This window comes from Lipotes vexillifer, unplaced genomic scaffold, assembly GCF_000442215.2.
Source record: "Lipotes vexillifer unplaced genomic scaffold, Lipotes_vexillifer_v1.1 scaffold809, whole genome shotgun sequence".
NCBI lineage: Eukaryota > Metazoa > Chordata > Mammalia > Artiodactyla > Lipotidae > Lipotes > Lipotes vexillifer.
Window position 1 is genome coordinate 2,448,625 of NW_006788521.1, and position 14,711 is coordinate 2,463,335.

General features: G+C 48.3%; 1 protein-coding gene across 3 annotated transcripts in view; it reads left to right on the forward strand.

Moving 5' to 3' along the window:
- The first annotated feature begins 930 nt into the window (after positions 1–930).
- Positions 931–14,711, forward strand: part of TBC1D2 (TBC1 domain family member 2) — a 41,849-nt gene continuing 28,068 nt past the window's right edge. Inside the window, exons 1-4 of one of the 3 annotated variants that reach the window (XM_007461655.1) lie at positions 931–1,307; positions 4,441–4,582; positions 6,951–7,098; positions 12,609–12,742. In XM_007461655.1, the coding sequence (XP_007461717.1) occupies positions 933–1,307; positions 4,441–4,582; positions 6,951–7,098; positions 12,609–12,742 (799 nt within the window). In that variant the 5' untranslated portion in view covers positions 931–932. The remainder of the gene's footprint in view (positions 1,308–4,440; positions 4,583–6,950; positions 7,099–12,608; positions 12,743–14,711) is intronic. The other 2 variants (XM_007461654.1, XM_007461656.1) reach the window with 2 other exon arrangements.

A 14,711-nucleotide genomic window follows, 5' to 3' on the forward strand; every position in this document is an offset into this window, starting at 1 on the left:
GAGGTGGAAGGAAATGGGCTCCACAGCCCAAGTGGAGGGATGCGCCTAAGACAAGAGGGAAGGGGAGAAACTTAAGGACAAGAGGTAGAATGAGACATGAAGTTGACCGAGCTTGTCAGGGCCTAGATACATATTTGTTTATTTACCCAATTTACTGAGCCCAACTCCGTCCAGGCACTGGATTCCAGAAGGGCAGCAGCCGGGCCCGGGCACCCCATGTAACGCGAGCAGTCAGGGAAGGAGGCGAGTGGGAGCTGGGACCGAGGGAGGTGAAGCCGCCGCGGTCAGAGCTGAGTCACGGGGCTGCTAAATTAGCCCCGCGGATAATAAGCCCCTAGCAGCGCCCACAATCCACGCGCGCTTTGAGCGGCACCGGAAGTGGCGTCACCGAGCCGGGCGTCCCTTTCAACTAATGGCCGCGCAGTCCGCCGTCCGACGGTAACCCGAGCGGCACCTAGGGAAAAAAGGCGGGAGGCCCATAAGGCGCGAGAAGAGACCACCCATCCACGTCATTACGCGAGTTACCAGAGCAGCGTAGTCGGGGACCGGCGTCTCTTCCAGCTTCCCTTTCGCCGGTTAACCTAGCTCAGGGTCACCACGCCTTCAACCCGAAGACCGCCTCACGCCCGAAGCTGCCCCCCGTAAAGATGGCGGATAGGCACGGAGGAAAAGCCGGAAGAAGGCGGGGTGGGAGGAGCCGGCAGGGGGCGTGTCCTGGCGGCAGAGAGGTTTAGATGGGCGTGGCCAGCAGCCCCTACTGGGCTTTCCATCAAGGAGGCGCACACACCGCAGCCAGCCGCGTCCCTCCGTCGTCTCCTAGGGGCGGGTCACCACTGGCTCCGCCCATGTCCGGAAAGCTCCCTCTTGGAAGGTATCACCTGAGTTTCCGAGTTTAGACCGGAGTTGGGCCGCAGACCTCCAGTCCCTCGACGATGGAGAGCACCCAGGAGGAACCCGCGGAGTCCAGTTCCCCCGTCCCCGGGTCCGAAGAGCCTGCCGGCTTGGCCAGGGACCCCGAAGTGTTGCCTCCCAAGGAGTCGGAAGGCTGCGCCCGGCCCCTGGAGACGGCCCCCAAGAAAATCTGTGGATATTTAAGTAAGTTTGGCGGCAAAGGGCCCATCCGGGGCTGGAAATCCCGTTGGTTCTTCTACGACGAGAGGAAATGCCACCTGTATTATTCGCGGACTGCGCAGGATGCTAATCCCTTGGACAGTATCGACCTCTCCAGTGCAGTCTTTGACTGCAGGGCGGACGCCGAGGAGGGGACTTTCGAAATCAAGACTCCCAGCCGGATTATTACCTTGAAGGTAAATGGAGCAGTTTTTTCCTTTTCAGCCGGGATGAGATCCCAGGGCACAGCAGGGCGCAGGTGGGTGGTCACAGTAAACTTACGATAATCACCGACCCTGATCAGCCCAGTGAACCCTGGGTGTCCAGGGTTTTTTACTTTCCAAAGTACATTCACACCCACTTCCTCACTGGGTTCCCACAACAAAGGCCGGGATGATGGACCCATATTACGGATCAAGAAACTGAGTCACAAAGAGATGAAGTGACTGGTCCGAGGTCACACAACTAAAAAGTGGTGTAGCCCACACTTGGAATCCCATAGCTTTTCTACCTCTCAGTACTGTGTCAAAACTTTTAGATGTGGCTAACAATGCTGTTCCCTTAACTTTCTTACTTGGGGCTGAAGTATAGTCAAGCTTTGAAATCAGACAGGCTTGGATTCAAATTCTACCTCAGCTACTTACTAGCTGTGTGACTCTGGGCAAGTTAACCTCTTAGTACCTAGATAGTTTGTGAGATTTATAACAGGGTGTGTAAGCACCTGGCACATCACAGGCACCTACAAGTTGCTGAATTAATCTCAGTGCCTAGAATACGGCCTGGCACCTAGTGGGTCCTCAATAAATATTTGTTGAATGAACACACATAGTGATAGATCCAAGGTCAGAAAGTTCATGTCATGTCAAGAGGAAGTGCCCTAGAACTTAACTGGAAAGACAGATGTGGGCTAAGAGTTCTGGAATTCACACTCAGCAGAGGAAAGTGTGCCAGAAGACTGCCACCTCCCTGACCCCCACCCTGTCTTCCCACACCTCCACCCCTACTTGCAGCCAACTGGGCATCTCTTGAGCCCCCTGTATATAGCCCACAGCTTTAGTTCCACTTTACTGTGTGGGCCAGGCTAGTGACCAGGCTGGGGGGTGTGGGGGGGTCAGCAAAAATAATGCAAATTAGGAATTTCAGGCCAGGAGGGCAGGCATTTTAGGGTTACGTGGCTTATGGGTCATGTGTCTGCTCCCACACATTGAATGCTGTCTACAGGGTCGCTAACACGTGCCTTTTATTATTCCATTGATCCGTGTGTGTGCCTGGCACTGTGCTAGGCGCTGGGGTGTGGCGCAAAATTAGACCTGCCCCCTGGGGCTCAAACCACTTACGGTCTTGTGAGAGACGGACAGGGAGACTGGCATGTGCAGTAAAATGTTCTGTAGGGACAGTATGATAAGTCTATACCAGAAAGGTGCCGTGACAGGAAAGGTCTGTTCCACTGAGTAGGTGGGGCTATCCAGAGAGGGCCTCATGGGCCAGAGTGGGGGTGGGGTGGGAAGGGGGCGACCACACCTTGACGCTTGAAAGAGAAAATCGGTTTTCTACAAGCAGACAAGAGGGAGAAGGATATTCCAGGCCAAGAGAGCCCCATGAGTAAACATAGGAAACATGGTACAGCCTGGAATGTCCAGGCAAATCCCAGAAGCCTGGGGTATAGAGGGGCCCACAAGATGGAGTGGAAGAGCAGAGGCCTGAGGGCAGGGCATTTGTCAGGCCAGGGAGCTTGGACTTGGTCTTTTGGGCTGTGGGAAATTGTCAGAGCCTTAAGCAAGGAAGCACTGTGAGATGAGAAAGTTGAGAAAGGTCAGTCTGGCTTTTGGGTAGAGAACAAGTTAGGAGAAGGCAAGGCTGTGGTTCGGGAGTCCGTCAGGAAGTGGTCAGGAGAGAATGGCGGCCGAGCTAGAGCTGTAGCAGTGGGGAGGGAGACAAATGGGGGCGGCTAAGGATGTGAGGGAGGGGTCAGGGGTGGCTTGTGTAACTGGCTGACTGCCTGGTTGGGGCAGTCACTGACAGCAGGTAACCCAGGATGAGGAAACCGCAGGATATACAGTTATATGTCCCCCTCAGTAGACTCTTAAGTTCCAAGAGGATAGGGCCGTGTGTGTGGGCTCACCAGTGCCTTCCACAGTCCCTGACACGTATAGTAGATGCTCAATATACACCTGTCCAGTGAATTAATAAAATGGGTTGTTCGGGTATGGGCGGGAGCTTGTCAGCACAAGGTCATGGTGAAGCCCTGAGAGGGGCTGAGTTCTCTCGGGGAAAGTATATAGAAAGAGAAGAATGGTGGGCATCATTTTATCTGATTTGATATCTCCATGACAGGCCGAGGGCCACTTTCAGGGAGCCCCCTAGCCTTGTGCACACCTCACCGTGGTCCTCTTGAGAAGGGGGCTTGCCCTGGTTGCCTGCTGATGTTCTCGCATGGCCTTGATTGTGGGCAGCTCTGTGAGGCTCACCATCCACTCCCAGCGCCTGCCCAGCTTCTGATCCTAGACTTTCTCTATGTAAGTCACAATCTCCCGGCTGTAAATGACAACAAATCTCTGGTCTAGAAGTGGGAGACCCGGGTTCTGGGACCAGCTCTGCCACCACCTGCCTGGGCGACCTCAAAGCCTTAGTTTCTCCATCTATGGAGGGGGCCGATCACTCCCGCCCTGCCTCCCTGGTGGAGGATCCGGCAACATAATGGATGTGAGAGTAGGTATGTGGACCATCCAGTGCTGGGAGACTAATGACCAGCATCAACCATACCTCATGTGGGCTGCCTGGAGGGTGCCACAATGTTGTGTGCATATGGCTTTCCAGTCCCCAATCGTATCATCCCCAAAGCAGGAGAGATTCTCCCCATTCCACAAAGTCAGCTAGGACACTGAGATGTCACACAGGGAGGTAATGATGCTACTAGGGCCCCAGCCAGGTCAGAATTTCAAAGCTCTCTCTTAACACCTCCAAATTCTTTTATCCAGTGAGCACATTTTGAGCACCTACTGCATGTCAGGAACTATGCTGGATACTTTACTTTCCTTACTTCATTTCACCCTCATAACCACCCTATGAAATGAGTGTTATCATCACCATAGGACAGATGAGAAAACTGAGGCCCAGAAAGGTTAAGGAACCTCTGAGTGGGAGATCAGAGCCCAATTATATTCTATTGCCAAGAAGCATGTGGTGTTTCAGAGGTGTCACCCGCAGTGACAATTTTTTTTTTTTCTGGGAAGGAGGGAGTTGCCAAGCCTCCCATGACCTTCCTGCGTCCCACACCCAGTGCCACCATGCAGGCACAGGGCCTTGCCAACTAACCCTTGTGCTTCTCAGGCCGCCACCAAGCAAGCAATGCTATACTGGCTGCAGCAGCTGCAGATGAAGCGCTGGGAGTTCCACAACAGCCCGCCTGCACCTCCCGCCGTCCCTGATGCTGCCCTGGCTGGGAATGGGCCCGCCCTGCGCCTCGAGCTAGGTACCTAATGGGCTTGCCTCCTGCCCACACACCCAGGGTTCTTGGTGACCAAGCCTTTACCCTCCTTTTGGGAGTGAGTGGGAGGACCCCTCTGCTAAAGAAGCGGAGAGCCAGGGATGTGACTCAGGATGAGCTAGGGCAACAGTATAGCATCAAGGGCAAGAATATGGGCTCTGAGGCCAGGCTGGCTGGGCTCAGATCCTAATCCTGTGCAGTCTTAGGCAAGTTGCTTAACCTTTCTGAGCTTCAGTTTCCTTCCCTGTAAAATGAGGTTAATAAAGAATACCTACTCCTTAGGGTTATTATGAGGATTAAATGAATCCTTACACCTTAAAGGGTTGGAACAATGCCTGCACATTGTCAGAGCTCAGTAGATGTCAGTTACTATTATGATGATGACAATTACGGAAAGATCTCAAGAAATGAAACTTTCACAGAGTTGCTGTGAGGAAGGGTTAATGAGAAAATGCAGTTGTTATTGTTGCTTCTTACATAAATGCTTTTGTGCTGTGAGTTGAGTAGATCCGTGATCTTATCCCCAGTGTTGCTGTGGGCAGAAGCTTCACCCCCACCAGGTGGCCCACGTAATCCCAAATCCTAAAACATCCCAGCATGGAGGAGTCCGGGAGCTCATACCCTCCTACCCCCATGCTGCAGCCAGCACTGTGACCAGCAGGTTTCACAGTTGAGACAGACCACCCACCTAGCTGCAGTGTGTCTAACATGCCTCACCCTCAGTTGACAGGGAAGCCCAATGGGCGAGGGCAGGACCTGTGGCCGGACACCTCCTAGACCCTGGTACTCGGATGCTTTACAAACTGAGCTCATCTGCCCTTACCCTTCTCCCCACTTTTCCTTCCCTCAGTAAGTGGGCTTCATTTACCTAGTTGCCCCTTCCTGGATCTCAGATAGCCAGTCCAGTCACCTGGGCTGGCCATGTCTACCCTCTGGCCTACACGTCAGATCTAGGCCCTCACTGCTATTGCCTTGGGTCAGGCCTCAACTCTTAGCTAGAAAACCACAGCAGTCTCCTCTCCAGTGTCCCCGTGTCCCACCTCAGACCCAACCTCTTCACTGTAACCCGAGCCAGCTTTCTCAAATGAGCGCCTGAGCCCCACCCTGCTTCCGTGGCCGCCCTCCATGTCCCAGGCCCAGCCCCAGCTTTTTAGCACCAGACTCAGGCCTCATCCTTCCTCGTCTCACCTCTGCCTGCTCCCCCAGTGCCCGCCTCATGCTGTGCACTTCAGCAGCACCAGAGGCGTCCCTGCCCTCTCTTCTCTGCCTGGTGAATTCCTGCTTACTCTCTATGGCCAAGCTCCACTGCCACCTCCTCCTTTTGCCAGCCTCCTCTTGGAAGCCTTCCGGGACTTTGCCTGCTGGACTCTATGTGAGCCCTCAACACTTTTTGCTGATGGTTACATTGTGTTCTAATCACAGCGTCCTTGTCAGTCTCTGCCCCCTAGCCCTCAAGGGTGGGGGCCATGTCTTTGTCACCTGTGTCCCAAGTATCTGGTACTCTACCAGGCACATTGGATATTTGTTGAGTGAATGTGTGAGCGAATACATTGAATTTTATCATTAATGAGGAAAGGAATGTAAAGCCCTGAGCAAAATGCCGGGTACATAGTGAGTGTTCAGTGTGTGAGAACTGTCCTAATAATATGATTATTATATGTGTACCTGCACACTGTTACTGTCATAGTAAATGCTCCTTTTTATGGTTTATGATGCTCATCTGTAATTTTCCGAGAGAACCTTCTGGGTGTTTTATGCTTGTAAGGACTTTCTTTGGGGAAGGGTTTGTTTGCTTTTGCTTCTGCACTTCTACTCACCCTCCACTCCCATCTGCGGGAGAGCCAACAGCCCTGGCTGTGCGGGAAACTGCAGCCTGAGCTGACACAGTTGCCAGATCCGCCTCAGTCTAGAAGCAACAAGAAACCCTCCCAAAGACAGAATTCCTGAGTGTCCGGAAATCAGAAGAACCAGGTTATCTGAAGAATGGCTTTGGTTCAGCACACTCAGCGGGCCTCTTGTGGGCCAGCCCCTGCTGTGGGCATGGTTGCGCCACAATGACCAGGTGCCAGTCTCCTGAGGACACTGCAGGGAGACACAGGAAGCTGTGGTGTAGGCTTCTCCTCTGAAGCCCTTCTCGTCCCGCAGCAAGCCTTCACCCTCCTGGACCCAGGGCCCCTGTGAAACCTTCCCCAGAAAGACTTACCTGGAGCCCTGAGCAAGCTGGCAGGCCCTGGATTAGCTGTCTGGAGACGGCTGCCCCACCTCTCCAGTCTCCATCCTGTCTAGTCTTTCTAAGTGCAGTGACCCAACCCCAGCCCCAGCGTGAATGATTTTCCTTTTCTTTGTTCCCCAGAGCAAGAGGAGGCGGAGCTAGAGGAGTTCCTGTGTCCTGTGAAAACGCCCACTGGCCTTGTGGGCATGGCAGCTGCCTTGCAGCCGGTCCCTGCTATGCCCTTGGCCCTTCAGAATATCTCCCTCAAGCACCTGGGAACTGAAATACAGTAAGTGCGGTGGAGCTGAGGGGCCTGCCAGGCTGCAGACAGCACCTTCTTTGGAGCTTACAGTAATCTGGTGTGACTCCCCTGCAGGGAGGTGGACTTGGGTTGGGGGTTAGGGGCTTTATTTTCAATTCATTACATCATTACTTTAAAATACTACATTTGTTCTGATTTTTAAAGTAGTACACATTCTTTGTAGGAAGTTAGAAACATCTAGAAAGGTATAAATTTAAAATTACCCATAGTCCTTTCACCCAGACAAGCGTTCTTAGCATCACTTTCCTCACATTTTCTATATACATATATGCATAATTGAGATCATATTCAATGTAATGGAGTGGTGGCTTCACAAATGTCTACGTATGTCAAATGCATCAAATTATTCACTTTTCACATGTGTAATTTACTGTACGTCGATTACATCTTAGCTTCTTTTTCATCTAATAATGTGTGATATATACAATTTATATTTCCCACTGGCAGGCTTTGTTTTAAGTAGTTCATAAGAAGATAGCACTATGGCCTGAGCTTTGGGGCCAAACTGCCTGCATTTGTATCCTGGCTCCACCAGTCATGGGCTGTTCTGCCCTTGGCAAGTTGTTTGAGTTCTCTGTGCTTCACTTAAATTATTCGTACATGTAAATACAACAGTATTTGCCTTACAAGATTAGTGTGTGTGTGTTTGGGGTGGGGCAGGGGGGTTATAAATGGGTTAATACATGTAAGCTGCTTTAGAACTGTGCTTGGGGATCAGTAAGCACTTAAATACTATTCTGCTGCTATAATTGTTGCTCTAATTGAAGGGATGGAAGCTTTTGGGAATTCAGACTGTACCTAACACTGATCCTGTTTGGGTGGTTCTTTTCTGTGTGGACTTCAGACAAACTGGGACCTCTTAGAAAGCAGAATAGATTGTTCCCTGAACTTAGATTAGAGACCCTGCCTCGTGTGACTCAAGCGAAGCATTTCTCTCTGTCGGCCTCGGTGTTTGAATTTGCTTGGGTAACTAGCAGGGGAGTGATGCCGTTCTCGGGAGAGAAGCAGGTTTTAGGGAAAATATGATGAGTGTCCTTTAGGGTCTACTGGCTAGAGATGGAACTACCCCACAGACATTTGGATGGAAAGGCCTAGAACTCAGGAGAGAGAGCTGAGCCGGAGAGAGAGACTTGGGGGATATGGGACCTGGTTGAGCGCCCCAGGGTGAGAGGACAAGGACGGCGCCCTGCAGGGGATCTTCCCTTGGGAGGAGCTGGAGGGGACTGGGTACATGGGGAGCCTGCTGTGGGGACAGGGGACCTGAGAAGCCCAGCCACCCAGCCAGTGTGTGTCCAGGGCAGTCTCACCAAGATTAAGCCAGGTGCCTAATGACGGCCACCCAACAACAGAAGCAGAACCAAGAACCTACAGAGACCAAGAAAGGAAGGAAGTTTCCGAGGATCAGTCAGTTGCGTGTCATAAACCACAGAAAATGTGAGACGGTTTTCCAAGTGCCCTGGCTGCTGACAGCCCCAGAAAGACCAGGGTTGCCCTTGTCTCCTGCACCCCCTTTCCCTGGCGGGTCTTGGTGCTTGCTCTTGGGTCTGCCATGAGCCCAGGTCATACTCAAGGAAGGACACTGTGCTAGGTGCTTTACACTCGCAAGATGTCTGGACAAACCTGTGAAGTGGTATCTAATGGTTAAGTTCTCAGACCATGGATTAGACATCCAAGTCTATTGCTCAGCCCCACCATTTACTCGTTCTGTGGCTTTGGTTACCTATCCTTTCCAAATCAAAGTTCTCACTGTGCAGTGGAGGTTATAATAGTGCTTACTTCATTGGGCTGTTGTGAGGAGTAAAAGAGTTAAGTGCATGTGGGTGAAGATTAGATGAGTTGAATTCCTAGGGTTTATCTTAGACCTGGCCCATGCAAGGGCCCAGTCATTGTTTGTTGTGGATATGTTCCTCATCCCATTGCAGATGGGAAAAATCCAGGCTCAGAGAGGATAAACGTCCTGCCCAAGGTTATCTATCCTTCCAGAAAGTCCTGTGACCACTACTCCCATGCTGACCAGGCCTTTCAGACCTAGAGCTAAACCTACACAGAAAATGATCCATGAACTGCTCCAAGCAAAGTCAATACATTTATGAAATGGAGATGCCTCTTCCAAGCATAGTAGTTTGGCTGGGTAATGGCCACCTGGGCTGTGACAGTAGTTAGTGAGCTGCCCATCCTCAGAGGAGACATGTGCTAGGGCTTAGAATGATCTTTGCTGCCCTGAAGTTGGGGTTTATATGCCTTCCCACACCCCAGGGGTGACTGCTTGTGAGGCCCTGGACATATTGGGGAGGCTGCAGCCCCTGGACAAGGGGAAGTATGGGCAACAATGATGGTCACCCCCACCCAGCCAGTGCCCCTGGCCGTAGGGATGTGCCCCAGGGTCCTTGCCAAATCATGTGGCCTGTGGTGTGTGAGATCCATGTAATGGGGCTCAGCACAAGATGCAGCACAGAGTGATACTCAGTAAATAGTGCCTCTCATGGTCATCATTCATATTAATATGACCACCACCCTTTTATTTTTAGATGAGTAAAGTAAGAACTAAGAAGAGGAAATGACTAGCCCAGGGAGTCAAGGCTCCTTATTCAGGGTCAGGTGTTAGGAGGGCTGAGTTCTAATTTCTTCTCTGTGCTAAATTTAATTGATTAATTTTACCTTACATCAGTCATCTGTACTCTCCATTGAAGTACACTCTCACTCTTTTCCTATTCGAGACCCAACTATACCAAAAAACTGCATTTTGTTTTAAAAACAAGCTTAAGATCAAATGATAGTTCTTTGAAAAGATTAACAAAGGTGACAAACATTTATCTAGAAAGACCAGGAAAAGAAAGCAGACTCAAGTGACTAAAATAAGGAACAAGAGAGGGGACGTTACTACCAACCTTACAGAAATAAAAAGGTTTATAAGGGAATACCATGAACAATTATACGCTAATAAATTAGATAACTTAGATGAAATAGACAAATTCCTAGAAAGACAGATTACTGAAACTGACTCAAGAAGAAATAGAAAATCTAAATAGACCTGTAGCAAGTAAAGAGATTGAATTAGTTATCAAAAAATTACACCCCACCCCACCTACACACACACATGCACACACACAAAAACCTAGGACCAGATAACTTCACTGGTGAAGTCTACCAAACATTAAAGAATTAATAACAATTCTTCGCAAACTGTACTACCACCCCCCCAAAAAAAAGGGGAAAGAGCATTTCCCAATTCATTCTATAAGGCCAATATTATCCTGATAACCAAAACCACACAAAGGTAATGTTTTGAACACCCAGAGCCTTCACCTAGACTCTCCTTATATTAATTTTGCCAGCAGGCTTCTTTTTCTAACTTCACAGAGGGCATGGACCTTCATGAATCTCAGCTTTATGTAAGAATTTCAGTTTTAACTTCATACTTTGCATGGGTCCAAAACCTTGTTTTCTTTCCTCCTTTGCAACCAAGGCTCTAGGTTTCTGGTATCAACAGTTTATTTCTGATCACAAGAAAAAATAAATGTAACTATGGGTGGTGATAGGTGTTAGCTAGACTTACTGGGGTGATCCTTTTGCAATAAGTATATGTATTAAATCAATATGTTGTACACTTGAAACTAATATAATGTTACATGTCAGTTATATCTCAATTCAAAAAAAGCAGTTGATCCCTGGACAAACTCATGTCCTAGCCAACTTTCACAATAATAATGCTGCAAACAAACACTTCAAAATTCAGTGTCATATAATAATAAACATTCATTTCCTGCACATCTGGGTTCACGTGATACAGCCTAGGTTCACCTGGTCTTGGCTCCAAGCCGTTGGGAAGATCTAGGTTTCCTCCACATATTTCTCACGTTTCATGGACCAGCAGCTATGAGGCATGTTCTTCAAGAGGTCAAGCCCTACATGCAAGCACATTTTAAGCCTATATTTACATTATATCTGCCAACATCCCTTTGGCCAAAACAAATCACATGGCTGTGCCCAAAATCAAAAGGAGGAGCGGGACGTACTCTGCTCCTGTGGAGGTGGAGGGGAAGGGGTAAATATTTGTTGAAAAGTAATTTAATCTATATATGCATCTTCCTCTTTACTTCCGACTTGAGTTTCAACTCCTTTTTTGTGTTTAGTCCCTAGGAATTTTCCCTTCCTTTTCTGAGAATTCAGCTAAATATTTTTGAAATATGTTTTGCATTTATCTAGCATCTAGGTGTTTGTGGAACAAGGCTATTTCAGATATTTTGTCCACCATATTTCTAGACGTATACATCGCATGGAGGGATGATAGAGCAAAGCCAGGACTCCATCACAAGTCTACAGACTTTTTCAGCTTTTTCAGCCTTTTGTTTTCTGGCCACGCTATTGCTGCCCTTTAGATAATTGACCTCCTCCTGCAGTGTTTTTCAAACTGTTGACCAGTAAGAAATACATCTTATTATATGGCTCAATACACATATATGTAATTCACAAAATTTTAATCCTTTCTAAGTGGGGCACATTCTGATATTTTCCATCCCATTTTTTTTTAATGCTGGTCATGATACTAAACTGATTTTACAGTCTACCAATGGCTCACATCCTGCACATCCTGTGTTTGAAAAACACTGACCTAGTGAACTCTTTAGTCATTTTTTCTTCCTTGTTATTAGTTTTGTAATATGTCGACTTTTATACCTTTGCAAAGGGAAAACAAACTCAGTTGAACTGCCTTTTCATCCAACTCATGAACTTCTCTGTGGCCTGTGGTGCCAGGCCAGCCTTTGGTGCTACCTAGTTCCTTCCTGCAAAACAAACATCTATTGAGTCTGTACTCTGGGCACATGTGACCCAGTGCCAGGTGCCAGTAGGCATGCAGGTAGGTTAGTGCCCAGTTCTTGAAGAAAAGACACCACTACTCAGTCTAGACAAGTACTTGGTCAAAGAGTGACCCATGCATGAAGTGCAGTAAGCTCCTTGGAGGCTGTGAGGTGATCAGTGAAGGCTACAGAGAGAACAGGTCTGAGCAGGGAAAGAAAGCAAGGGGAGTAAGAGGCCAGGAGGTGTTTGGAACTTTTCTCAGCAGAAGTAGGGAGCCACTGGTGATTTTTAAGCCAGGTGGTTATAAGACCAGGTGAAGGTTTCGGGAAAGTTAGTTTGGCAAATCCATTTCAGTGAATAAAGCAGACAAATGCCCCTGCCCTCATGGAGCTTATATTCCAGCAGTGGGGTTGGAGGCAGAGGAGTCAAGCTTGTATTGTTTACAAGGAATACTGCGTATCGAAGGTGATACACATGATGAAAAATGGAAAGGAGAAGGGTAAGGGTGATGGGAGAGGCTCAGATGGGTTGCCTCCTTCAGGGTGCCTGCAGTCAGGCAGACTGATCAAGTCATGACTGGGGTGGAGATGCGTCCTGAGCGCCAGCAGTGGCAGCGGGAAGGGTAGTGGGCAAGATAGCAGGGCTGTCAGCCCCATGATCCTCTATTTTCCTTTCAGAAACACAATGTACAACATCCGGGGCAACAAGCAGACCCAAGGAACAGGCCACAGACCCTCAGGAGAAGATTCTCCACTGAGCGAGGAGCCTCAGAGGGAGGAGCAGCCCTCGCCTCCTGACCTCAGCGCCCCAGGTGAGCCTCTGCCTGGGTCTGAGCTGCCTTCAGAGATTAAGTGGGTGCCCTCTCTCCTCCCCGTAAACAAACATCCATGCTTTTGTGTGTCAAAGATGCAACTCTCCAGGTCACTCCATCTGGGCTTCTATGGGTCTGGTAGTAATGATTCATTCTTTCTTTCTTTCTCTCTTTCTTTCTTTCCTTCCTCCCTCCCTCCCTCCCTCCTTTCTTTCTTTCTTTCCTTTTCTTTTTTTTTTTTTTAACTTGTGGTAAAAATACATAACAAAATTTACCACTTTAACCAATTTTAAGTGTATAATTCAGAGGCATTAGGTACATTCACGTTCTTGTGTAACCATCACTACCATCCATTTCCAGAACGCTTTTCATCTTCCCAAACTGAAATACCAAGCAATGATTCTTGAAGTAATAAGGAAAAATATCTGTTGCTTTTTCTTTCTTCCTTTTTTTTTTTAATTTATAAGGAAAGGATATAAAAATCCTTTTCTGGGATGATTAAAATCAGATCTACCTGAAGAAGCAGAACAAATGACCTCAAGGTATTCATCCCCTCTGTGACATGGCACTTTATTTCTTTTACAAAATATTAGGACCCATACCATCAGGGGTGTTTGGCATCTTTGAAATTAGCATAAATGCCCTTAAAACATGTTTTAACTATGTAGAAACAGTTGGGAGAAAACTGGCTAAGGCAGCACTGAGGGGTCTTATGGTAGAGAGGACCCCTGGGCTGTGTAGAAATTACTCTAGAAAAAGCACCGCTTTGGAGCAGTGCCTGATGAAGCCCCACAGATCACGATGAATAGCCCAAGAGAAGATCAGTACTGTATCTAATCAATAATAATAATAGAACTTACATGTAGTAGGTACTTTGTGCCAGGGCTACCCTAAGCCTTTTTTTTTTTTTTTTTTTTTGGAAAAGTTTTCCTTCTCTCAACTCTTTCCTAATTAGCTTTCTGACCCCTATAACTCTGTCCCTCATATTTTTTTTTTTTTTTTTTGGTAACAGTTTCATTCTGATATAATTCACATACCATACAATTCACTCCTTTGAAACATATAATTCAGTGGCTTTCAGTATCTTCACAGAGTTGTGCAACCATCACCATAATCAAATTTAAAACATTTTTATTACCCCCAGAAGAAACCCCATACCCCTCAGCCATCAGTCCCAGTCTCCACCTCCCTCCAGCTCTAGGCAACCACTAATCTACTTTCTGCCTCTATAGATTTGCCTGTTCTGGACATTGCATATAAATGGAATCTACAATATGTAGTCCTATGTGATTGGTGTCTTTTACTCAGCAGAATCTTTTCAAGTTTCATGCACATGCACAAAGCGCTTTACGTGCATTAACCTGTTTAGTCTTTACAACAACCTGAGCGGTAAATACTGTTCTCCTCATTTATTAACTGAGGGAACTGGGAACGGATGTGAGGAGTGACTCGCTCACAGCTGCACAGTGAGTAACAGAATAGGATTCAGACCAAACAGTCTGGCCCCATATTCCTGCCTGAAGCCTCTTTTCTGAGTCAGTGACTTTGCAAACAACCTCTTTATTGCCATGAAACCTGTCCCCATAAACAAAATCTGATACACAAAGCAAATAAAAGCAGAGTTGAGGCAGGGTTGGGAGTCCAGGCTCCCCCTCAGCCCCTCCCGCCCCACCCTCTTCCCTTCCCAGCCAGCCCTTGAGGCGATCCCATGAAATCCTAGGGCGCTGATTGAAAACCACTGTCTTAGGCCTCTGTTTTTCCCAACTATAGGATGGGCACAGTGATTCTACCCTGCCTGCCCTCAGGGTTGGTGGACAGTAGCCTGCAGGGCTCCAGGGAGCCTCCCTGCTCTCTTAGATCCCGTGGCAGGAAAGAAAAAGAAGCATTGCATTCCTCTGACTATGCAGGCTGCTTCGTACCTGGCTCGACCAGATTTCTTTTAAGCCTGGAACAAGACCGTTCTGTTCTT